This window comes from Oncorhynchus mykiss, chromosome 4 (genome assembly GCF_057628025.1).
Source record: "Oncorhynchus mykiss isolate SJ-2025 chromosome 4, ASM5762802v1, whole genome shotgun sequence".
In the NCBI taxonomy this organism is placed as follows: Eukaryota; Metazoa; Chordata; class Actinopteri; order Salmoniformes; family Salmonidae; genus Oncorhynchus; species Oncorhynchus mykiss.
The window spans coordinates 66,029,432-66,056,444 of record NC_143025.1 but is presented as its reverse complement, the minus strand read 5'-3'; the positions used below and the strand labels follow the sequence as shown (position 1 = coordinate 66,056,444).

At 42.3% G+C, this 27,013-nt stretch overlaps 1 protein-coding gene across 7 annotated transcripts in view; it reads right to left on the bottom strand.

Moving 5' to 3' along the window:
• Positions 1-283: 283 nt before the first annotated feature.
• The window catches only part of tbc1d32 (TBC1 domain family, member 32), a 41,989-nt gene continuing 15,259 nt past the window's right edge, over positions 284-27,013 (bottom strand). For 4 of the 7 annotated variants that reach the window (XR_005051474.2, XR_005051476.2, XR_002473267.3 and 1 more), the window contains 18 exons: positions 24,978-25,057; positions 24,676-24,814; positions 20,898-20,985; positions 20,698-20,816; positions 19,745-19,864; positions 19,020-19,108; positions 16,064-16,186; positions 15,645-15,753; positions 15,061-15,154; positions 14,596-14,721; positions 13,513-13,596; positions 7,871-7,940; positions 7,360-7,475; positions 6,678-6,832; positions 5,496-5,636; positions 2,952-3,140; positions 1,124-1,304; positions 284-534 (listed from right to left, as the gene is read on the bottom strand). Coding sequence is in view for 3 of the 7 variants with exons in the window: in XM_090232741.1 (XP_090088867.1) it covers positions 1,185-1,304; positions 2,952-3,140; positions 5,496-5,636; positions 6,678-6,832; positions 7,360-7,475; positions 7,871-7,940; positions 13,513-13,596; positions 14,596-14,721; positions 15,061-15,154; positions 15,645-15,753; positions 16,064-16,186; positions 19,020-19,108; positions 19,745-19,864; positions 20,698-20,816; positions 20,898-20,985; positions 24,676-24,814; positions 24,978-25,057 (1,962 nt within the window). In the remaining 4 variants the exon portion in view is untranslated. Of the gene's footprint in view, positions 1,305-2,951; positions 3,141-5,495; positions 5,637-6,677; positions 6,833-7,359; positions 7,476-7,870; positions 7,941-13,512; positions 13,597-14,595; positions 14,722-15,060; positions 15,155-15,644; positions 15,754-16,063; positions 16,187-19,019; positions 19,109-19,744; positions 19,865-20,697; positions 20,817-20,897; positions 20,986-24,675; positions 24,815-24,977; positions 25,058-27,013 lie in introns of all 7 variants that reach the window. The other 3 variants (XM_090232741.1, XM_090232740.1, XM_090232742.1) reach the window with 1 other exon arrangement.

Below are 27,013 nucleotides of genomic sequence, written 5' to 3'. Positions count from 1 at the left end.
AATCAGTGTAATGATAACTAATTAGCCAATTCAAATGAGTTCCTGTAATTTAAAGTCTATCATTGAGATGAACTATTAGAGTCATCATTACCGTAAAGGTTGCTGTTGTCATTTCTAAAAGGTAATCTAAGCGCCATCTCCAGCAGATGCAGCAGTGTTGGCCGATGAGATTTTTCACATCATTTAAATAAACAGCTCATTACACTGAAACTAATTGATTTAGCACAACGGAATTATGGGACGCACCAACAGGGGACAAAGGACACTGACAGACAATCAAACCTAGACTGAATGTTCAATTTTATTTAACACATGGAGATCAAAGATAAAGAAATAAAAGTCAAACTCATTTTAAAACCTCACTTCAAGTGCTTATCGGGTAAACATTTTGTGGCACTGATTTCTATCTCTTCTATCGACCTCTGCCCTACGTAGATGGTAAACAGTATATAATATTTAACAGTCGTGTTGGAGCAACCAAAGGCTTTAACGATCTCATTCATTATTCAGAGGCGTTCGTATCAGATGGTTCAGCTGAAAGAGAGAGAGATGGGCTGTTTACTAAGACTTGTGACAACAACACGCTGCCTCTCCACGGTCACTATCAAGCCTCTCAATGAGGAGATTGGACCCACAACATAGATACACTTGGTAAGCGACACTTGTAGCACGTACACAGACCATACACCTCCCATTACGGTTAGGAGCTTATGATCTGTAATGCATTGACGAGTAGAAGTGGAATTAAAAGGTGTGAACAAACAGTCATCATATTGTCTAGTGGAGGTATTAGTAGGGGCTGTATCGGATAGGAGAGGTCAGTAGGTTTACAGGTAAATATCATTATGCCCTTAAGGTTGGATTAATATAGAGAATGATCAGAACATTTCAAGAAGATCCATGAAGATGTAAATAGACAAGCAAGTACGTCAATCAAGAAGTTAATTACCATGTATTTCATAACATTCTCAATCCGTTAAATAACATGGCATACATACATTATATGCCACTGTACATCTTTAAATACGGCGAGAAATATCAGATCTTAGAGGTTAAAAAATACAAACATTTACAGAGAGCATACACAATATCAAATGTTAAACCCGTCTTGAGAATCCTTTACCTTGTTATAACCAGTCCCAGTGCAGCCTGGTGAGTGGAGACTATTGCGTGTCTTAGCACTGCTAGCTGACTCTCTGGGAGATATTGTTCATGTCTGTCAGTACCATTGTTCTGTAACTGCGCTCCAGACCCTCCATGTACTCAAGGTAATTACTCACTCTGAAGCCTTGGATGGGTTCCTCCTGATGGGAATCAAGGGGAGAGAAGAGAACACAACAACTCTGGTTAGGCTCCTAGTCCAGAGCTTAATGGGCTGTGTGTGCGTGTGTGTGTGGTAAGGAGGGTGGCATAGCAATATACAACCAACAACAACGTGGACTTAACAACCTGTAATAGTGCAGCCAGTATGTGGTATGACCTAACTTAACAACCCCAATTGGATCAAGGCCAAAATGCTAGGGACAAGAAGATAACATTTAATTTGGTCATTTGTACTGTTGGCAATTTACTTTAAGGTATTATAATTACTCTGAGTGACACATCCTTTATGGGGATTCTCAAGTTCACAGACAATGAAAATGAAAAACACTTGGTGTGCAGTGCAAGTGTATTCTGTTTGCTACCTACAGAACACAGCACCCAAAGGGCAGGTTGGCATTTATTGTCATGAATCTTGACCTGGAGGCAACTATGCAGAGTGGTCACTAGCTAGCACAGTCACAAAATCTTAAAATCTGATTTAAACCGAACCTTAACCATACTGCTAAGCCTAATCTGAACGCCTAACCCTAACCTTCAATCAAGATCAAAAAGCACATTTTACTTTTTCATGAACAACCCTGATCAAACAAGTGCAAAGCTAATTTCACATTCTTAAATTCATGCTTTAAATGATGTAGAGAGGTACAGGTACGAGGTCTTTGTGTCTGAGTACATTGCCAGACATAAGATAGACCTGTTATTTGCAGTATGTTCAGGAGTACATTCACTTAATCACCCTGTCAAAACATGAGAGTGCCGTCATGATAAATGTGAGATTAGCCTGAAGAACATCCTACATCCTGTTTTTTTCTCTGTAGACGCCAATCTTTGTATGAAAATCCATCAAAATGACCAAAGCAATTTCCCTTTATCACTTGTCACCCAGAAAAGAGCTGTAAACACCGTCAAACATGTGGAAATAGTGAACAGATAAGAATTCATACAGCAAGAAGGTATACCAACTGTACCGCAGCCTTGATCTTATTGTTACCGTGAGAGAGAAGTAAGTAGGGGAAGAAGTGGACATGTTGGAAGGCACTTTAGAAAATGTTTCGGAGCAGTTCTTTGGGTGATAAAACCTATGGCAGCATTGTGTAACGACAGGCATCTTCTTTAGAATTTTCACAAAGAAAGGCTTTATTTTCAGTTTTTCCATGTAACATCTGAGTCACTGACGATGCTTTTTCACTTTGTGTCTTCCACCGCATCAAGCTGCAGACTGACATCAAGAACAATTGTAACAAGTCATTTCCATTTCAATGTTTTATTGACATGAAATATAGACTCAGAAGGTGTAGATACGTGAAAACCCAACAAACCCATCCGAAGTCCGGCTTAAACCCTTCTCCTATTACTCAAAGTGTGAACCTCAATGAGCATATACAAGATGGCATGTTTCAAACTTTCCAAGTTGAACCGAGGACAGTGAAGCGACTGCGTAAGTGTGTTTCTGTCAAGCTGTATTTGCTACAAAAATGCATGCTACAATTCATCACAAGCATATCTCCAGATACAGCCATAACATGATCTTTTATTCAAACTACTGTCAGAGGCTGTTGATGGAGCGTGGACTCTGCTGTTATCTGCTGAAGACCCGATTCACTAACCCCAGGTAGACAAACACTCACCTTGAGGAAGACCTGCAGGTCCTGGGTCTGTGTGTGCTGCAGGATGTCCTGCTGCAGGTGTTTCAGCACAGCCACACACATGTACACCTGGTAGTCCGGCCCCATCACCACACAGGTGGACACGTAGTGGCAGATCTCAGACCAGTCCAGGTAGTTCCAGAAACACTGGCCTAGCCACTGCACACACATCTGGAAAAACATCCGCCCACACATTAAATCAATTATATAAAGAATGTAAACCATAAAATTAGATGGTTGAAGTGATGAAAATAAAGGGCTATGCTTTTTAAAAAATCTAATGAAAAGAGTATTAAGGCTTTGAGGCAATAGCTTTGTGGAGCATGCAGAGTGGTTGTAAGTCTACCATGTGCTTTAATAACTGGGGTTACATGAAAAATAACTGGACAGTCTGACTGACCATAATAAACTGACTTAACACTCTACCTAGGATACTGCAGCACACAGAGGACAAGAGGTAAAAAAAAGTTTTTTAAAAGAAACCTCCCTTTTTCAGGACCCTGTCTTTCAAAGATAACTTGTAAAAATCCAAATAATATCACAGGTCTTCATTGTAAAGGGTTTAAACACTGTTTCCCATGCTTGTTCAATGAACCATAAACCATTAATGAACATGTACCTGTGGAACGGTCGTTAAGACACTAACATCTTACAGACGGTAGGCAATTAAGGTCAAAGTTATGAAAACTTAGGACACTAAAGAGGCCTTTCTACTGACTCTGAAAAACACCAAAAGAAAGATGCCCAGGGTCCCTGCTCATCTGTGTGAACGTGCCTTAGGCATGCTGAAAGGAGGCATGAGGAGTGCAGATGTGGCCAGGGCAATAAATTGCAATGTCCGTACTGGGAGACGCTTAAGACAGCGATGGAGGTTCCGTCATGGTCTGGGGCGGTGTGTCACAGCATCATCGGACTGAGCTTGTTGTCATTGCAGGCAATCTCAACACTGTGGGTTACAGGGAAGACATCCTCCTCCATCATGTGGTACTCTTCCTGCTGGCTCATCCTGACATGACCCTCCAGCATGACAATGCCACCAGCCATACTGCTCGTTCTGTGCGGGATTTCCTGCAAGACAGGAATGTCAGTGTTCTGCCATGGCCAGCGAAGAGCCCGGATCTCAATCCCATTGAGCACGTCTGGGACCTGTTGGATCGGAGGGTGAGGGATAGGGCCAATCCCCCCAAAAATGTCCAGGAACTTGCAGGTGCCTTGGTGGAAGACTGGGGTAACATCTCACAGCAAGAACTGGCAAATCTGGTGCAGCTGGTGGTCACACCAGATACTGGCTGTTACTTTGATTTTGACCCCCCCTTTGTTCAAGGACACATTATTCAATTTCTGTTAGTCACATGTCTGTGGAACTTGTTCAGTTTATGTCTTAGTTGTTGAATCTTATGTTCATACAAATATTTACACACGTTAAGTTTGCTGAAAATAAACGCAATTGACAGTGAGAGGACGTTTTGTTTTTTGAGTTTATTTTCAATGCATAATGGATTACTATCAAGCTCATATAATGCACCAATAAAAACAATGACAAATCCTAATTGGTTTTCCTGTCAGAATTACCAGTACACTGGACACCCTTTACAGTTCTTTCTAACTGGGCCTCTAAGAGCATGTTGAGAATGCATTGTCTTCTCAAGTTATTTTCAATTACAGTATTTTGAAGGGAAAGAAGTGAATTCAACTTGAACTATTCAGTCAGACAGAGCTAACTCAAGTCCCAGCCTGTTCTGCTAGGCCCTCCACCTCTGCCCACCAACTCCACACTGCAATTTACTCTGTATGTTTACATTCTCTGAATATCTTTCCGAGCAACTTCAAAGGATGTGGCGTAGCTGCAGCTGGAATTTTAACGAGGCACCCAGGAGCACAATAATATCTTGCCCTTCCTGATGGAGGAATGAATCTGACCTTCATCCGATGGTCAGATTCATGACGTGATTCCTGATTTGTCATGTTTTCAAAACTCAACTTATTAGGGTATATTTTCATTTATGGCAAAGAATATACTGGATTTATATATAGAGCTGTGATTGGGAAACTGGGAGGAAGTGCATTCAATAGTTTGCACCCAATGACTTTGACTTAAAAGCTATATTATAAACTTTTTTTTTATTGTGAGAGACTCTTTGGCTTATAGTCCCTGTTGACACACATTACGTCTGAGATGACAGTCCGCCTGAAACACTGAGCCAAAAGGAGATGAGATCAAAAGGAAGATTTTTCAAGGTGAACTCTTTGTTTGAGGATGAAAGTTGACGTCAAGGGAATCAACTGTGGCAAGCCGAACAACAGAGGGATTCCGCAGCCTCAGTTCTGAACTTTTATATGGAGAATAAGTACTACTGTCACCTTGAGGAAAACGTATTATGCCGGTTCATGAAAACTCATTTTCTATCCCATTTTAATGGTCATAAACATGGTCAAAATAGTCCCTTAGGGTGTCCATTTCATTATAATAGCACCCTGACGAGTGAAACATTTGGACGAGTGAAAGGACGGAGGGTGATATTATACCTGGGAGGGGGTAAAACCAGACATCCTGAAGGCAGAGAAAACTAGAGGCACTTCAGTCTTCAGCAGCATCTCGACATAGTGTGCTGTGCATGAGTAGACCGGATGGATGCTAGACTGAGCAATCTCCATGGGCAGGTGAACCTAAAAGGCGAAGAGAAGTTCAGATTTACAACGCATAGTAACTAACTACAAAAGCCAAGCTCTGTAGGTTAATAGCTAAACTTGCCAAATGTGAACGCCAAATGCCACACAAACAGCAGACAGCGGATTGGTCTGATTTTCACTCCTTAATTTCCTCCAAACAGAATTGTCAGAGCCCAATGCTTTCGGAGAACGCAGTGTGCGTGCGTGCGTGTATGTATGTGTTTCACTGGGTACACTGTGTGAATTTGCTACTATCACTTAATCACTTGTCCCTCTGTTCTTCTAGGTATTGACAGCATCGGCCGCATAAAATTTACAGAGGATTGTGTCGCCACTGTTTAGTAATTCTCCCTCATCTGCGACATGGTGTGCTTACTCCCATCTGTCTGCATACATCCTGATTTGCATGCACTGCTGTTCGGATGGCAGAGCCATGAAGATTTGTAATCAGTTGTACAAACGCTTCCACCATTTCCGAGACATATTCTTACTGCTGAAGCACTATTAACGGCTGAGTATTCAACGTCATCAGCAGCCAGAGATGGCTGTTTCCAAATGTAAGTGGGGACATTGATAATGACTATTCCAGCATAATCTTATCATATCCACCATTTCCATCAAGAAAACACACAGTATTAAGAATCCCTAGTCTACACAGATACAAACGATAACATAACTCAAACGCGTATGATTTGGCTTGTGGTGCATAAATTGGGTGAGAATATTTAGCATTAAAATGCAACTCTAAAATGCATCTTTCCAATGTATGGCCATACAAATGACAGTATTTCATAAGAATCCAATTTTGCAGCAGGATTCATTACACGCTCCCACCAAATGAAAGACGTGTTTATCTCCTTACATACTTTTAACCGTCCTCTTCCTTGACTACTTCCAGAGCTGCCTGAAAATAGAAGGCAGGGAGAAACAAAGGGAGAGAGCAGGGAGAGAAAAGAGCTACGCTCTATCTGTCAGACTGGAGGCAACTTAGTATTCAGTCCCTTCCTGGAAGAACGAGGGGTGGGCTGCTGGACTCACCGATCCGTGGAGCCTGGCGGGCCAGAGGAAGGCTGATGTGAGCAGGGTGGAGAGGTGGAGGAGGAGGCGGAGTGCTCTCTCCATGTCTCCAGCCATGATGAGGAACACGGTGGAGGCGAACCAGTCATGACCGGGGTAGGCTCCCTGCAGAGTGTCTGGTGGGGGGGAGTTATGGAGAGGCTCTGACAGAGTGCAACATCTGGGCCTGTCTGACTGGACATCACCAGGGCCACTATAAAAACCACACCTAGAGCACCACAGGTCAGTCTCAGCAGGCAGGAGAGGGGTTAAAGATTGAGGGGCCCGAGGCTGGATGCAGTGGGCCTCCTCAATGTGATTGACAGACACATACTGTAGGGGAGTGGACGATGATGATGATAAACATAGACGTATGAATCTGAATTTAAAACAGAGCATAGTCATATGAGAGGCTCTTATCAGGGAATAAAGAGAGGAATCTCAGCAGAACTTCAAGTATCATTCAATTGACAAAAATGTAAGTTTCTGAAAGCCTCTTGAGGGTTCATGTTGCGTCCTTGAAAAAAGCAGGTGTAAAATATATTTTCTTCCTTCTGAGAGAAAACAATATATGATATCACTTTACTGACTCTGGAATAGTCAGCGGATGCTTAGTCAGTCCCATTGAGATTCGTATGGTTGTCAACATAGCTGATAAGGATACAAAGCTCCGACGTGAATTTCGCTCTCTGTTGAGATAGGAGCTCTTGGCAATGCTTCATCAAAAGACAGAGGTCCTGCTCAGAGTTATCCCTCAGTAAGTTCAGATGTCTCCCATACCTACAAACAAACAGACACAAATTCAAACATTCAGGATCTTACTGTAGATCACACTTTGACTCATCTATTTAACAAATGATGTGGTGTTCAATCAGAACAATTAGGGTTAATAGAAGGATATAATTAGCCTAAATTAGCCTTGTCTTAACGCTCATCTCTCATTAGCATATTGCCCAAAGAGTATGCAATATCTCATTTGAGTTCATAGAACGTTGACCTATTGTTCTAGAATGTCTGCAATAGTGCTGATCACCACATCATTCTGTAATAATCGTTTTTTTGTTATCTTTATTGGCCGTTGAGTACCTGCCCTCTCTGAGAAAATGGCTGGTGCCTACTGGGGAGATTGGAACAAAGCTGGGAGGTTCAGACTTTGAGGATGCAGATGGCGTTACCTGAGAGAGGCCCGAATCCCCAGCTGGTCCACAGACGACAGGCTGCCAGTCTTTATGCCGCTCCCCGACGCTATAAAACAGGCAATAAAGGAACTGGAAATTACCAGGGGTTTACTCACTAGCGCTCCCCAGCCATCAATAAAAATGTCAATTCAATGACTGTGGCAAAGCAAAGCGACTGTGCCTTTGACAATGCTCGCTCATTTGGCGAAATGACTCAAACCCTAATCTCGCATCAAGTGATACATTGCAGAGATGATCAGACGAGCGTTCTGTATTCATCATAGAAACCAACGCATGCTTTAATTGAGAAAATGGCCTTGATGAGTGTGAAGTAAACCTGCAGCTCTGTGGAAACTACTCTTCCCTCTTTATTAATATCAGTGCCACTCCCTGATTGAAATGACTATCTAATGGAGATGAATGGCTTCTCTCTCCCGTCTGCCATTGTTTCTTCTTGATAGATGAGCCCCTGAGAAAGGCCTGGGAGTGAGGTGAAGGAACTCCAGTAAATTATTCTCCACCAGATAATGGCAGCCCCTCGACATGAGCAAATCTGCGAGCCTGTTGTTAATGTCAATCACAAGCCATGACAGGAGAGGGGAAGAGAGCTAAACCGCACAGGCTATGACAACTGCTCCCCTGATGGACCATTTGGTGAAAGGAATAACTTCACGGAGGAAAGGACAAAAGGGGAAAACAGGGCATTGGAGTGTGTGTGTGTGCATGTGTGTCTGAGGGGGAGATGGAGAGTGTGAGGGAGAAATGGTTTTCTTGACTTTTCAAGTTTCTTTAGACTTTTTCTACGATTCACCCTCCTTTGTGAGCTACAGTACAGCCCAAGAGTTACAGCTCAGCTCTAATGAGCATGTCTCGCACAAAGAGACTCCAGTGTGTGTTTGAGTTAAGCAAGCGAAGCGGAGAAAGAACACTTCAAATCAAAATCAAATGTAATTTGTCACATGCGCCAAATACAACAGGAGTAGACTTTACAGTGAAATGCTTACTTTACAGTGTAGAGTTAAAAAGTAAGACACATATTTGCTAAATAAAAAAGGAAATAGTAACGCAATAAAAACAATAACGAGGCTGTACACAAGGAGTACCAGTACCGAGTCAATGTGCAGGGGTACGAGGTAGTTAAGGTAATACAGTATGTACATGTGGGTAGGGGTAAAAGTGACAGGGCAATCAGGATATATCATAAACAGAGTAGCAGCAGAGTGTGTGAAAGTGTCTATCTGTGAGTGTGTGTGTATGGCACCAATATGCATGTGTGTGTGTGTGTTTTGTGTGTGTGAGCGTATGTAGTGTGAGTGTGTGGGTAGAGTTTAGTGAGTGTGCATACAGCCAGTGCAATGGAGTCAGTGCAAAATAACTAAGATAAATAAATGATAATAAAGGGTCAATGTAAATAGTCCTGGTAGCCATTTGATTAATTGTTCATCAGTCTTAGGAGCTGTTCAGGTGCCTTTTGGTCACAGACTTGGAGCTCTGGTACCGCTTGCCATGTGGTAGCAGAGAGAAGAGTCTATGACTTGGGTGGCTTGAGTATTTTTAGGGCCTTCCTCTGACACTGCCTGGTATAAATTTCCTGAATAGCAGGGAGTTTGGCCCCAGTGAGGTACTGGGCCGTACTCACTACCCTCTGTAGCCCCTTGCGGTCAGATGCCGAGCAGTTGCCATACCAAGCGGTAATGCAGCCAGTCAAGATGCTCTCAGTGGTGCAGCTGTAGAACTTTCTGAGGATCTGTGGGCCCATGCCAAATCTTTTCAGGGGGAGGGGTGATGTTGTGCACTCTTCACGATTGTGTTGGTGAGTTTGGACCATAATAGGTCCTTAGTGAAGTGGACACTGAGGAACTTCTCGACCCACTCTACTACAGCCCCGTCGACGTGAATGGGGGCGTATCGGCACTCCGTTTCCTGTAGTCCACGATAAGCTCCTTTATCTTGCTGACGTTGAGGGAGAGGTTGTTGTCCTGGCACTACACTGCCAAGTCTCTGACCTCCTCCCTATAGGCTGTCTCATTGTCATCAGTGATCAAGCCTACCACCGTCGCGTTGTCGGCAAACTTAATGATGGTGTTGGAGTCGTGTGCGGCCACGCAGTCCTGGGTGAACAGGGATTACAGGAGGGAACTGAGCATGCACCCATTGGGGACCCCTGTGTTGAGGGTCAGCGTGGCAGATATGTTGTTGCCTACCCTAACCATCTGGTGGCGGCCCGTCAGGAAGTCCAGGATCCAGTTGCAGAGGGAGGTGTTCAGTCCTAGGTTCCTGAGCTTAGTGATGAGCTTGGAGGGCACTATGGTGTTGAACACTGAGCTGTAGTCAATGAACAGCATTCTCACATAGGTGTTCTTTTAAAACAGGTGGGAAATGGCAGTGTGGAGTGCAATAGAGATTGTGTCATCTGTGGATCTGTTGGGGCAGTATGCGAATTGGAGCGGGTCTGCAATGGTGGTGTTGATGTGAGCCATGACCAGCCTTTCAAAGCGTTTAATGGCTACAGATGTGAGTGCTATGAGGTGGTAGTCATTTAGACAGGTTACCTTGGCATTCTTAGGCACAGGGACTATGGTGGTTTGCTTGAAACATGTAGGTCAGGGCTGCCCAACCCTCTTCCTGGAGATCTACTGTCCTGTAGGTTTTCAGTCCAACCCTCTTCCTGGAGATCTACTGTCCTGTAGGTTTTCAGTCCAACCCTCTTCCTGGAGATCTACTGTCCTGTAGGTTTTCAGTCCAACCCTCTTCCTGGAGATCTACTGTCCTGTAGGTTTTCAGTCCAACCCTAATTTAGCATATCTGATTCAGCTAGTTAAGGTCATGTTGAGCAGCTAATTAGAATCTGGTGTGTTAATTTAGGGTTGGACTGAAAACCCACAGGACGGTAGATCTCCAGGTATGGGGTTGGGCAGTCCTGATGTAGATATTACAGACGGGGTCAGAGAGATGTTGAAAATGTCAGTGAAGACAGAGGTGCGCATGCTTTGAGTACTCGCCCTGGTAATCCCTCTGGGCCTGCGGCCTTGTGAATGTTAACCTGTTGAAAGCACTTAAAATTCTCTCACATCGGCTACGGAGAGTGTGATCATACAGTCGTCAGGGGACAGCATGGTTCAGTGTTTCTTGCCTTGAAGCGAGCATAGAAGGAATTTAGCTTATCTGGTAGGCTCACATCACAGGGCAACTCTCAGCTGGGTTTCCCTTTGTAATCTGTGATAGTTTGCAAGCCCTGCCACATTCATGGTATTGATCAGGACTAAAACCCAGAGGGCTCAATGAGAAACACTGACGCACCTCTGCATGTTACCAAGTCAACCATATACTATTAGACATTTATTAACAGAATTCTACAGGAACACATAACGGAACATATATAAGGGAAGGGGTCTCAAACAGTGATAAAGGCATGTTAGCCTAGGTTTGAGGAAACACTAAAACTAAGCTCCAAGAAAACATGAAAAAAAAAATTTCAAATCAGCACCAAAGCTTTAGAAATGACAGACCATCACTGACTGGTCTAAAGTTATTAGCTAGCTCCCATTAATAGATAATGGGCAGTGAGGTCTCATTGGACCCTGAAAATGTTGATGTGTGTTGATAGCATAATGAGGCTAAAAGAACACCAAAGCACTGAGGTTCCTTTGAGCTTCAAGGGAAAGTTAGTTAAATAACTAGTGATGAGATGGAGAGAATGTGCTCACTGAACAGTAAATAACCTGCCTTTGGATTTCTGGACAAAGAGCCAGATGTCATGATGGAGCACATTGCATGAGATAAATAATACATGGGAAATGATTATATCACTAGGGGGAGATGGAGAGTGAAAAACTAAAAAAACTATATTTGAGTTGGATTTAAAATGTTCCATTCTATATGAGTGGCGGATGGATGCTGATTTGTCCTGACATTAGATATCCACATACATTTGAAGTCGGAAGTTTACAAACACCTTAGCCAACTACATTTAAATTCAGTTTTTCACAATTCCTGACATTTAATCCTAGTAAGAATTCCCTGTTTTAGGTCAGTTAGGATCACCACTTTATTTTAAGAATGTGAAATGTCAGAATAATAGTAGAGAGTGATTCATTTCAGCTTTTATTTCTTTCATCACATTCCCAGTGGGTCAGAAGTGTACATACACTCAATTGATTAACTTTTTTTTTTACATACACTTTAAATTGATTAACTTGGGTCAAACATATCGGGTAGTCTTCCAAAAGCTTCCCACAATAAGTTTGGTGAATTTTGGCCCATTCCTCCTGACAGAGCTGGTGTAACTGAGTCAGGTTTGTAGGCCTCCTTGCTCGCACACACCTTTCCAGTTCTTCCCACAAATGTTCTATGGGATTGAGGTCAGGACTTTGTGATGGCCACTCCAATACCTTGACTTTGTTGTCCTTAAGCCATTTTGCCAGAACTTTGGAAGTATGCTTGGGGTCATTGTCCCTTTGGAAGACCCATTGGCGACCAAGCTTTAACTTCCTGGCTAATGTCTTGAGATGTTGCTTCAATATATCCACATAATTTTCCTACCTCATTATGCCATCTATTTTCTGAAGTGCACCAGTCCCTCCTGCAGCAAAGCACCCCCACAACATGATGCTGCCACCCCCGTGCTTCACGGTTGGGATGGTGTTCTTTGGCTTGCAAGCATCCCCGTTTTTCCTCCAAACATATTATGGCCAAACAGTTCTATTTTTGTTTCATCAGACCAGAGGACATTTCTCCAAAAAGTACAATCTTTGTCCCCATGTGCAGTTGCAAACCGTAGTCTGGCTTTTTTTATGGCAGTTTTGGAGCAGTGCTGAGAGGCCTTTCAGGTTATGTCGATATAGGACTCGTTTTACTGTGGATATAGATACATTTGCACCTGTTTCCTCCCACATCTTCACAAGGTCCTTTGCTGTTGTTCTGGGATTGATTTGCACTTTTTGCATCAAAGTACATTCATCTCTAGGAGACAGAACGCGTCTCCTTCCTGAGCGGTATGACGGCTGCGTGGTCCCATGGTGTTTATACTTGCGTACTATTGTTTGTACAGATGAACGTGGTACCTTCAGGCATTTGGAAATTGCTCCCAAGGATGAACCAGAATTGTGGAGGTCTACATTTGTTTTTCTGAGGTCTTGGCTGATTTCTTTTGATTTTCCCATGATGTCAAGCAAAGAAGCACTGAGTTTGAAGGTAGGCCTTGAAATACATCCACAGGTACACCTCCAATTGACTCAAATTATGTCAATTAGCCTATCAAGTAGCCTATCATCCTTCTAACCCACTGGAATACAGTGAATTAGTGAAAAGTGAAATAGTCTGTCTGTAAACAATTGTTGTAAAAATGACTTGGCAAAACCATAGTTTGTTAACATGACATTTGTGGAGTGGTTGAAAAACGAGTTTTAATGACTCCAACCTAAGTGTATGTAAACTTCCGACTACAACTGTAGATGAGGGACTCATCACTAATTAAAACAGTTAATTATAGATAACAAAACTGCGAATGTGACACCGATAGCAGCATTTTATCATTTGCTCTTTACTTTTGATTGATAAATGTGTCACCACTGGGAAAGCTTCAAGGCAAATTCCACAAAAATGCAAGATGAATCACTCACTCACAATGCCACACTCACCTATGTAGTCCGCAGGTGGGAAGAAACATTCTGATGGCAAAGCAGAAAGGTACGACACAGCCTTCTCCAGTAGATCAGCCAGGACTGGGGGCGGATACAGGAAACACATAGTGGGATTTAGGAACATCACAGATGCCTTTGAAAAAGCCATCTCTCTTCAATGATACATCACGCAAGTACAAATTGAGCTGCTTTTACTGTACACACAGCCGGGAAAATAGGAAGGTAATCAAGCATCTTGTTTATCTAATATATGAAGAGAGGAAGCTCTATGTAGACAATTTTTATAATTTAAGCTACATCAAAGGCCCTCGTCCTGGGCGCTTCTTTGTCTCTGAATTAAATAAGAAATCATGAAGTCTCTTACTCTGCACTCCGTGATCCCTTCACAAGAAATAATTCAAAATGTAACTACTTTAGATTGACATTCAGAGGAAGCAATTGAACACACAATGAATCATGACGGTTTCGATGATTAGCAACCAATGAATGACACGAACACCCTCAAAGACCGCAACAGTTGACACATGACAAGTATGGTCAATTACAAGTACAGTGAATGAAAATCTTATATGGGAAAGATAGTAATCTTAACAAATTGGTCATTGATACACTTGCAGTTATATGCAGATAGCTATTGGTTCTTCATTATCTAGTTGTCAGGACACTCAATATGGGTCTATCATTTCATCCACTGACAAATTGATCATCCACTGACAAACTGATCGTCCATTTATTCATGGGAACTTAACGGACTATCAAATGTTAACATACTGTGTCCTCCGTCTGTGGTTTGAATATAAAACACATGAGTTATAACCCAACTGAACTATCGTTCTCAAATACAGTGTGTAACGTATTGATTGTAGCATATCATGTAATGGCAAGAAATATTGATTCAGGGTTTTTATTGATAAACTATTCAGGGTCAGAAGTCTAGGTCTGGGTTTTTTCCCTTCTGACCATGTGACCTGACCAGGAATATCTCTGTATCGTATCTCGGGCCCAGAGGTGTTCCTGGTTAGACCATGTTGTCTAGAAAAACGTATTGCCCTACACATAACATCATTGTATATCACCCACCGTTCCCTGAGACAATGTTGGACTTGGTGGTCATGACTTTGCAGTACTGTCTCCTACAGGTATCCATCCAGCTCCCATCCCTCTCCGTGTTCTTGGTGGAGGCCAGGAAGGCACTTATCTCACAGTCTACAGACAAAACAAAAAGACATTGCTCACTCCGACTACCAAATGCATTTATTCACATTCTTATTAACTTCCAGGAGAGACTTTTGCCTCCATTATGCAATCAGAGATATATTTTCTTTCTTGACCCTGACCTTTTAAACAACACTGACATACAGTTGAAGTCGGAAGTTTACATACACCTTAGCCAAATACATTTAAACTCAGTTTTTCACAATCCCTGACAATGTATAATGTAATATTTACCCTGTTTACCCCAGGTTATCTTTGGAAGATTCAGTATGTAATGCTTACCCTGTTTACCCCGGGTTGTCTTTGGAAGATGCAGTATGTAATTCTTACCCTGTTTACACCGGGTTGTCTTTGGAAGATTCAGTATATAATACTTGGGCAGAGGGTATGATGAAAACATCGGCCATGGATAAGGGTCAGTGCCCTAAAAAAAGATAAATAATCATTATGTTAAAATGTATGTGATCTCTCTGTTTACAAACTCCTACAAGCTTACGTATCTCATATTATTGACACGCCTAATACAAATATGGTGTATTACTGATTGTCTGTAGATGCTATGTAATAAGTGAAATCTGAGCTATTCCACATGTAAAGATTTTGAATATAAATCACATATGAACCATGGTTTACTTTTCAGATTCAGTGTACTGTGTTAATGGAGTTTTGTTTGCTAATCCTTATTATCTTGTCTGTGCTATTTACATTCATTGAAGACATGGTGCTATTGAAAGCATGTCTTTCCAGGTCACGGAAGATCACAGCATCCCTGGAACAGGTTACCATGATGAACCTTTTGTATGCAGATGATAGCACTTAAGTGTAACACACAGTTCTGGAAAACCATTCCTTCAGTCATCAGGACTTCCTCGACTTGATGTAAGGCCAAGGGGTGTGAGTAGAAGGGCACTGACCTTCTGGAGGACCCTAAGGGGAAGTCTCCTCTCCGATGGTCCTCCAATCACACTCATACGCACCAGGATGTGGTTCCTCTCCACAGATAGACCATCAATGATGAAATCGCTGAGAGAGGAGAGGGGGGAAGGAAAGATGGGAGGAGAAATCTCCACTTCAGAAATAAAACTAGCGTGCATGCAGATATATATTTTTTTTGTGACAGGACAATATGGAGCATTTCAATTCATGAACAGTTGCAATATCCATTAAGGAGGTATTCAAAACAACCTTTTGGAAATTGCCTTTTGTTTACGCTTTATTTCCATGACAAGGCAAATGATCCATTTCTTATTTTGTTGTGATTAACCTCTAACGGTGGAACCAAAGCCTGCCATACCACTATGAGGCACAGGAAAACAAAACCCTTTTCAAATACCCTTCACCGGACGATGGATCGGTGATGTTGTCCTTCTGACATTGCAGCAACATGTCGGAAATGTTGTACTGTGACTCCAGAAGAAGGAGGGAGTCTAGGTTGCAGCACATCACACTAAGTAATCTGAAAGTACACCAAAATACATAGATAAACACATTTTTACTTCTCAAGGACATAGAATTACAGATCGTACAGACGTAATAGTTTTAAAATGACTCAGCCACAACCAAATGTTGCTCTGACAACCCATTGGGTGCTTGCTCTGACAACTCATTGGGTCTAGCTGCCTACTGCTTACACACCTACAATGGACATCATGTTGTCTTTTTCCCAGGTCTTATGAAATCTATCATTTGTTTCTGCTAGCCTGCCTTATTGCCTTGTATATTAACAGACTCCGCAGAGGACCAAGCCAGAGGGCTTTGCATAATAGGGAGAAAGAATCCCTAACTGAGTTGTGGAAATAGATTTCAACATTAATGCAGCAGTTGTGAGAGTAATAAATCATGAAAGCGGATGCAGGAGCGATGTGACGGAGACATTGTGTATTTTTGGAGAACATAGCTGGGAAATAAAACAGGCAGGTGGAAGTGAGCAGTAAAATATGACAACCTTGGGTTATATTGTTAAGTGACAGAGATGTCCCTCTCTAATGGCTATAATGAAGGGATTTCCTACCTAGCAGTCAGTTCATATCAGCCTGGTCCCTTTACAGTGACAGTGACACAATCCTACTGAACAGAATTTGGGCAGCAAACACAACATACTGTACTGAAGCTGCACTCAACCAAAATGGTTATTCCACTGCAGCCTGCTCTTTAACTCAAGACCAAAACCATCTTGGGACCCTCAGAGCAATTCTAGATATAATTCTTTCAACACAGACACCAAACTGCAGGAATGCAAGTTCTTGTAAACAGGAAAAAAATATCCAGTCCTTGAGCAGAAATAATCCCACCAGTCAAATCATTAACTACAAGTGAAAGATTGTGTAGAAGCCAGCCAGGAGGCAGTAAACATTATAAATGCTTGTTCTGCATTCAGGGAGTAAGGAGCTCCATCTTTGTTCATATCATTACAGGCTCTGATAAGGAGTGCAGCGTGAGGGCAATTCATGATCATTATTTTAAGCATGAAAAATGGGAGCCAACGTGTTACTGAGACACTTGTGAAATGAACACTGAATAAAACCGTTCAAGCAAATTACACAGCCACAGCGTTTTGTCAACAGGAAGCCATCCTCTTCAAAAACAAGAGTCTCCTAATTGATCCATTTTGCATATTTGGTGGAGCTGAGTGGGGCCCTCCTAAGAGAATGCAGCTCAGGCTCTTTCATCTGCAGTTTCCGCCACGCTCCCTGAAACACCAACACTGACTTGCCCTCCTTCTGACTGGGGCGGCCATCGCTAAGGATTCACTTTGACTTCAAAACCAGTGTGTCCCTCCGGCAGAAAAATACAGAACATTCAAAACAGCAGAGAGAAAATAAGTCTAAAGTAGTGAAAAATTCAGGGGCAATGTGTTAAAAAACAATAAGGTGTTTGTAAGAGAACAATCTAGAGACAGCCCTTTGAGATGAGGTACACAGGGATGTGATCTGGTTAAGCAAGGAGAGGTGTGAGTTGCGGCTGTGATAGAGCATTCTGTCAAAGCAAGATGATTCATTTCTGTGCTGCTGTCAACTGTCATCATGCCCTCAGTGTGATGGGCACCTTCAGTCATTCAGTTGGACGTCCATTGGAAGACAGAATGGCTTTGGTGAGTTCTGAAGGCTGTCCGTTTCCCAAGTCATCCTTCATTGTTTAGCATGCAGGTCAACATCTAACCTATATCTACAGTTCTTTTCAAGATGAGGATGTTATGTTCAGTTCCAAGAACAATTAGCGTGGAGAAACCCTAAAAAACAGTGGATGAGCTAACACCCAGTCAAGCCTGAGTAAGGCAGCTTGGAAGTGGAACAAAAAATACTTTCCTCATTTCCAAGAGCTACTTCCATGCCAGAGAATAAATACAGCCCCTCAGCATTGAGAAATGGTTATCAGGTGGTCTGTACTCACAGTGCTGTGCATTATTTATCCACTCTTCCTCCACTAGAAAACTGGTTTACTCACCCATAAACACATAGCAGCTGCTACATCTACACTGTGCTGTGCTGTCAGAGACTAGACATGTCTAGACTGTCCTATGGACACCGTACATGTCGCTCTGACAGGTCCTCCCTGTGATATCCTGCCAGCCAGTCCAGTGACACACAGGCGGCTGTGACAGTTGTTGGGTGAAATGAGGACGTGAGGAGGGACAGTGGCTCAGTAATGATGACCTCTCCTCAGAGAGACAGAGAGTGAGGCAGAGGTCATCCAGTGACAAGTCTATAACCACTAGAAGTGTGTAAAAGTGAAAGAACCAGCCAGCCGTGTTAACACTGAGGCAGCCTGGTGTTTGTTTGAAGTCAATGTGGAATACATTGCCCTTTCCAATCCATATACATCACTAGGTTGCGAAGAGTTCACAAAAAGAGTTCACAAAAGATGTGAGCGATATAAACAAAACAAAACACTCACATCAAATCATGTTTAGAATGAAAAAAATGACTTATCAAAAATAGGAATATCCTTTGTGGTAGCTTTAACAGTCGTAGGGTCTAATCTGTAGCAAATGATTTAGTGTTATATTAATTTGCTTTCTCTGTGTCTAAAATAGTGACTCAGTAACACAGCCTTAATTCAACTAAGAAAACATACGAGTCAATTCTGAGAAAAGCTCTTTTTATACAGTGGAATTATTCAGACAGTCGATGTCGCATGAAAATAGCATAAAGCAAAGAGTCAATCTCATATTGATCAGGCTAATCAGGCCAATCAGATGATAAACCACACAATGCATGCACTGCTGTGCCTTTGTGCTCCCACCACCCATTCATTCTGAAAGAAAGATCGGAGAACAGTATTGATCTTACCTCAGGCCAAACGTGTGAGATTGCTCGTAGTTGAACAGTGAATGAATTTTCACATCTGAGTTCACAGCAATCAGCCTATCAATCAAATCCTGTGGCAAAGAGGTACAACACAGAGTGAAAATGCTGAAAAGATTGTGATGATGTGAAAGGTTGATAATTACATTTCTACCTACATCCTGGTCGTGTACAGTAGTTATTGATTGGGCTATGTCTGTAGAAGTACACATGTGCTATGTTACAATAGCTGCGTTTGCACACAACCTATGTAAGTGTGGCCTCCTATGGCAAAACCTGGAACTGCAACCACATTAAAAAATTCTACCAGAGACAGAAGAGGAAGCGACACACCCCACTCCCTCATTTTTTTCTGGTTACATTACATTGAATAAACTAAGCAAACCAGACCCAGCTGCTACTGCATTGGTGTCTATGAGAGAACCACCCCGTTAAGCAGACCGGAACTGACCATTGTTTTCCAATGGTAAATGGCCCGAGTGAACAATCTTCATTTATTCACCTTTTGGTACTACCTTATCTTTGACATTGTCTGCATAATCTTATATTTCACATTTTCAAATATCTGAAGCAATACATTTTATTTATGGCATAATAGCATAGCATAATCCGAACAAACTGATGTTAAAACCATATCCAACATAGGAAACAGATACAAGTGTATGTCAAGTCCAGCATTCTCCTGGTAGGGTGTGAGGGTCGGGACTGACTGTAATGGATGTGGGCATCTCCCTTAGGTTGTACTCAGCCTTGTTGGGCAGAGGCTGCTGTCCCAGGAGCTCCCACATGGCATGGGGGGAGGACAGCAGGTTGACCAAGGACAGGAACGACTGGGGGGAAGGGAAGGGGTGGGGTCAAAACAGTCATACATCAAACAGTCATACAGTCATTTGGTTGTTCTGAAAAGCTAAGGTCAAGATGAAATGAGTTTGGGTTTATGACAAGGTTGGGGTGCAGCAATTTTTGTTGTTTCTTTCCTACATTCTATTTATTCAAAGAGCTTTTTATTTGCTGAAAATGGAACGTTGGAACGTTATAAGTCTAAAGATCTATACTGCATTTCAATAAAAAAGGATCAAAGGGATGACAATTACATTCACATGTGCTCCAGACAGTGTGTATTGCGGAGGTGTATCAGAGGACTGACATATTGCTAGATCATCTCAAACTGATGAACACCAACTGTGAATACCTGAGTAGATTACTTCCTGTAGATTGGTGAATATAAAAGACCGTATTGAAATGAAACATCCGAAAACAAGAGCTAGGCTATTATCTGTTGGATCCCGTTATTTAATTTAGGGGATAAATGGCAGCAAAACAAAAACATAATTGTCTTTCTTGTCATTCTGGTTCCTATCCTGTCTGAATATGGTATAGACCTACCACTCAACCTTTGACCCACCCACCATGAATAGCTAACAGAACAGGGCCCACAGTCATAACACCAATGTCAATCAGAGCACTGCTCACTAAAATAAACCATCCATCCTGTTCATGAGCACTCTCTGTAGTAAGTCCTCTCTCTGACCTGATGGCCAAGAAAGGCTGACTGTGAATACCAAGGCTGAGTTGTCCTGCTGATTATCCTCAGGAGGCTGCATGAGGAAACCATGGACGTTGAAGCACACGGCACTGTAAAGATCTGAGCAAAATCATTTACCTTCAGACAGCTCCTGTCAATGGGGTCCATGGGGGTGGACTTGGGGTGAACGACCCTGACATCCTCTCTCCCACACTCCAGGACCGACCATATCTCCACCACTAAGGCCTGCACAAAACCTGCCAGGACATACTGAGGGGTAACTCATGTGTTAACACTATATAACAATATGCTCTGTTTTACTAGTAGTATTACTGTACCAGAACTGTGTAAAGCCACCACACCGGGGGCTGTTGCTGCTACCTGTGTTACCATCACACCATAGCCAAACTTCTCACATCGGCTGACCTGGAGGAAAGCGTTTTCACAGATTTGAGAATAGCCCATGATTGCTATTAGCCAAAAGCTATTTACTATCTTGCATAATCAAAAAAGTGTTTGTGTGTGCATGTCTTTGTGTGAAGAATATTAGTTTATTCTGAAAATGGGAACACATTAGTTAGGCCAGAGGCATGGCTCTATCCTCTGGGTTATCGAAATGGCACTCAGATGTATAAATACACCGTATTTCTGTTAATTGATTTGATGTAAATCACTAGCTCAAACAATTGATCGAAAATAAAGATGAAAGTAAAACAACAAGTGGAAAACGCAAGAAAGACCTACAGAATTTAAGCCTCAGATACCAAGCACATTTTCACCAATATTGTGGATGAATCAAAGTAATGAGCATTATTAACTACAGATAGGACTAAAATCTGAATTGCAAGATTTAAAACATGTATAAATGTAAATACAAAGTGATTTCATGTGTAAAGATTCTTAACTAATTACAAAACAATGGCGCAAATTAAAAATAGATTAGCTTAATTACAATCTGGAGCAAAATGTACGCAAAACAAGGAAGGTAATTAAGAAGTGCATGTTAACAATTCTAGTCAATTAAGTCAGCAGGGAATTGTGCCCAGGTTTGCAGTACATGATGTATACATTGGGCAGTAAGGCTACATAAAAAGACATTAATACTTCAAATTCAGTGTAGCGGTACCAGCATACAGTGCATTGCGAAAGTATTCGGCCCCCTTGAACTTTGCGACCTTTTGCCATATTTCAGGCTTCAAACATAAAGATATAAAACTGTATTTTTTTGTGAAGAATCAACAACAAGTGGGACACAATCATGAAGTGGAACAACATTTATTGGATATTTCAAACTTTTTTAACAAATCAAAAACTGAAAAATTGGGCGTGCAAAATTATTCAGCCCCTTTACTTTCAGTGCAGCAAACTCTCTCCAGAAGTTCAGTGAGGATCTCTGAATGATCCAATGTTGACCTAAATGACTAATGATGATAAATACATTCCACCTGTGTGTAATCAAGTCTCCGTATAAATGCACCTGCACTGTGATAGTCTCAGAGGTCCGTTAAAAGCGCAGAGAGCATCATGAAGAACAAGGAACACACCAGGCAGGTCCGAGATACTGTTGTAAAGAAGTTTAAAGCCGGATTTGGATACAAAAAGATTTAAACATCCCAAGGAGCACTGTGCAAGCGATAATATTGAAATGGAAGGAGTATCAGACCACTGCAAATCTACCAAGACCTGGCCGTCCCTCTAAACTTTCAGCTCATACAAGGAGAAGACTGATCAGAGATGCAGCCAAGAGGCCCATGATCACTCTGGATGAACTGCAGAGATCTACAGCTGAGGTGGGAGACTCTGTCCATAGGACAACAATCAGTCGTATATTGCACAAATCTGGCCTTTTTGGAAGAGTGGCAAGAAAGCCATTTCTTAAAGATATCCATAAAAAGTGTTGTTTAAAGTTTGCCACAAGCCACCTGGGAGACACACCAAACATGTGGAAGAAGGTGCTCTGGTCAGATGAAACCAAAATTTAACTTTTTGGCAACAATGCAAAACGTTATGTTTGGCGTAAAAGCAACACAGCTGAACACACCATCCCCACTGTCAAACATGGTAGTGGCAGCATCATGGTTTGGGCCTGCTTTTCTTCAGCAGGGACAGGGAAGATGGTTAAAATTGATGGGAAGTTGGATGGAGCCAAACACAGGACCATTCTGGAAGAAAACCTGATGGAGTCTGCAAAAGACCTGAGACTGGGACGGAGATTTGTCTTCCAACAAGACAATGATCCAAAACATAAAGCAAAATCTACAATGGAATGGTTCAAAAATAAACATATCCAGGTGTTAGAATGGCAAAGTCAAAGTCCAGACCTGAATCCAATCGAGAATCTGTGGAAAGAACTGAAAACTGCTGTTCACAAATGCTCTCCATCCAACCTCACTGAGCTCAAGCTGTTTTGCAAGGAGGAATGGGAAAAAAATTCAGTCTCTCGATGTGCAAAACTGATAGAGACATACCCCAAGCGACTTACAGCTGTAATCGCAGCAAAAGGTGGCGCTACAAAGTATTAACTTAAGGGGGCTGAATAATTTAGCACGCCCAATTTTTCAGTTTTTGATTTGTTAAAAAAGTTTGAAACATCCAATAAATGTCGTTCCACTTCATGATTGTGTCCCACTTGTTGTTGATTCTTCACAAAAAAATACAGTTTTATATCTATATGTTTGAAGCCTGAAATGTGGCAAAAGGTCGCAAAGTTCAAGGGGGCCGAATACTTTCGCAAGGCACTGTATGTACAGTTGAAATCAGAAGTTTACATACACTTAGGTTGGAGTCATTAAAACTCGTTTTTCAACCACTCCACAAATTTCTTGTTAACAAACCAGTTTTGGCAAGTCGGTTAGGACATCTACTTTGTGCATGACACAAGTCATTTTTCCAACAATTGTTTACAGACAGATTATTTCACTTAAAATTCACTGTATCATAATTCCAGTGGGTCAGAACACACTAAGTTGACTGTGCCTTTAAACAGCTTGGAAAATTACAGAAAATTATGTCATGGCTCTATAAGCTTCTGATAGGCTAATTGACATCATTTGAGTCAATTGGAGGAGTACCAGTGGATGTATTTCAAGGCCTACCTTCAAACTTAGAGCCTCTTTGCTTGACATGGAAAAATCTAATGAAATCATCCTTGGGAGTAATTTCCAAACGCCTGAAGGTACCACGTTCATCTGTACAAACAATAGTACGCAAGTATAAACTCCATGGGACCACGCAGCCGTCATACCGCTCAGGAAGGAGACGCGTTCTGTCTCCTAGAGATGAACGTAATTCGGTGCGAAAAGTGCAAATCAATCCCAGAACAACAGCAAAAGACCTTGTGAAGATGTGGGAGGAAACAGGTACAAAAGTATCTATATCCACAGTAAAACGAGTCCTATATCGACATAACCTGAAAGGTCACTCAGCAAGGAAGAAGCCACTGCTCCAAAACTGCCATAAAAAAAGCCAAACTACGGTTTGCAACTGCACATGAGAACAAAGATCGTACTTTTTGGAGAAATGTCCTCTGGTTTGATGAAACAAAATAGAACTGTTTGGCCATAATGACCATCGTTATGTTTGGAGGAAAAAGGGAAAGCTTGCAAGCCGAAGAACACCATCCCAACCGTGAAGCACGGGGGTGGCAGCATCATGTTGTGGGGGTGCATTGCTGCAGGAGGGACTGGTTCACTTCACAAAATATAACATCATGAGGCAGGAAAATTACCCAACTTATTGTGGGAAGTTTGTGGAAGGCTACCTGAAATGTTTGACCCAAGTTAAACAATTTAAAGGCAATACTACCAAATACTAATTGAGTGTATGTATACTTCTGACCCACTGTGAATGTGGAAATAAAAGCTTAAATAAATAATTTTCCCTACTCTTATTCTGACATTTCACAATCTTAAAATAAAGTGGTCATCATAACTGACCTAACACAGGGAATTTTTACTAGGATTAAATGTCAGGAATTGTGTAAAACTGAGTTTAAATATATTTGGCTAAGGTGTATGTAAACTTCCGACTTCAACTGTATACTGTATATAAATACTAAGTAGGGTAGTGGACTCGATTTAGCCTATTCATCCCTACCATGGTGTTTTCTCTCCATACCTGTAGTTTCTTGGTAAACCTGGAGAACATGTAGGTGACACACTCATTGATGGCTCCAGTCTGCTGGAGGAGCAGCAGGCCTTTCGGTGTGGCAGCGAAGTTCAGCAGGTTGTCCAGCAAAGTCTCCTCCCAAACCACTCTGTGTGAACAGACAGCAGAAGGAATGATTGATGGGAAGACTCATTATTTTCCATCTTATTTATCCTTCCTAACAACATGCTAGAGGGGTGACTGAAAATAAAATCACAACATAATTATAATAGATGCTGTTTGCCTGCAGGGGGAGACACAAAGAAACTTACACATTCTGCAGCTCCTGAGAGGATGTGCCGGGGATGGCTCCGGGAACCGGGGTGGGAACTCTTTCTGACAGGGAGCTTGTCTGTGAGAGAGAAAAGAAACCTTCAGCTTGAGCCTTTGTTTTTCTCCCCTGAACCCGTACACTGAACTTCAACAATGAGGAGTTCAGCAGTCATGTTAGAGGCTCTTTATACCTTCCTCCATAGAGGCACAGGGCTCACAGGGATCCATTATTAGCAGTGTAGAAAGTTATCTGTCTCCTGTAGCTGCCTGCCTGATATGCAACACCCATCACAAAACAATGGCCTTAGACAATATGGTTTTGTTTAAACTTTCATGAAATTTGGTTTGTGGAGGTGCTATTGTGAAGGCAAAGTTTTGTTCTGGGGTTTGTGAGGGTAGTTGACAAGCTCTAATTGAGAATTGTTTAACACTCGCAAGGCCGCCAGACGGAACACCAGGACGCGTTCTCAAAGCATGCACAGACCAGCTGGCAAGTGTGTAATCCCAACATGTTTCAAGCTGACCACCATTGTCTCTGTTCCCAAGAATTCCAAGGTAACCTGCCAGCTGTCATTATGAAGTGCTTTGAAAGGCTGGTCATGAGACACATCACACCATCATCCCAGATACCCTGGACCCACTCCAATTAGCATACCGCCCAGCAGATCCACAGATGACACAATCTCAGTTGCACTTCACACTGTCCTCTCCCAACCTGGACAAAAGGGGAAATAACTATTTGAAAATGCTGTTCATAAACTACAGCTCAGCGTTCAACATCATTGTCCATCACCAAGCTGTGGACCCTGGGACTGAACACCACCCTCTGTAACTGTTCGGTGGTGAGGGTAGGCAACAACACCTCCGCCACACTGACCCTCAACACGGGGGACCCTCAAGGGTGTTTGCTTAGTCCCCTCCTGTACTCCATGTTCACCCTCGACTGTGTAGCCACCCACGACTCCAACACCATCATCAAGTATGCTGACGACACTCCGGTGGTAGGCCTGATCACCGACGACGATGAGACAGCCTACAGGGAGGGGTCAGATATGTCATGGGCCTCAACAAGTCGCACCATGGAGAGCATCTTGACTGGTTGCATCACCGCTTGGTGTGGCAAATGCACCACCCTCGACTGCAAAGCGCTACAGAGGGTGGTGCGGACAGCTGCCATTCAGGACGTGTCAGAGGAAGGCCATAAAAATTGCTGAAGTCTCCAGCCACAGACTGTTCACTCAGCTACCGTCCGGCAAACGGTACTGGAGTATCAGCTCTCGGACCAACAGGCTCCGAGACCATTTCTACCCCCAAGCCATAAGACAACTAAATAGTTACCTAATGGTTACCTGGACTATATGCACTGACCCTCTCTTGCACTGACTCTATGCGCACTCACAAGACTACACACACACACACACACACACACACACACACACACAGATACACTCACTGACACACACACACACAGAAAACCCACACACATACACTACATACGCACACACACACGCTTACCTTCGACACACATACACACACGCATATGAACATAACATATACACACATTCACACACACTTTTACTCTCATCATATACTGACGCTACTCTGTTCTTTAGTTTACTCTTATTATTATCTATCCTGATGCCTAGTCTCTTTACCCTGCCTTCATATAGATAAAGTACAGTATCTACAGTGCCTTGCGAAAGTATTCGGCCCCCTTGAACTTTGCGACCTTTTGCCACATTTCAGGCTTCAAACATAAAGATATAAAACTGTATTTTTTTGTGAAGAATCAACAACAAGTGGGACACAATCATGAAGTGGAACAACATTTATTGGATATTTCAAACTTTTTTAACAAATCCAAAACTGAAAAATTGGGCGTGCAAAATTATTCAGCCCCTTTACTTTCAGTGCAGCAAACTCTCACCAGAAGTTCAGTGAGGATCTCTGAATGATCCAATGTTGACCTAAATGACTAATGATGATAAATACAATCTACCTGTGTGTAATCAAGTCTCCGTATGAATGCACCTGC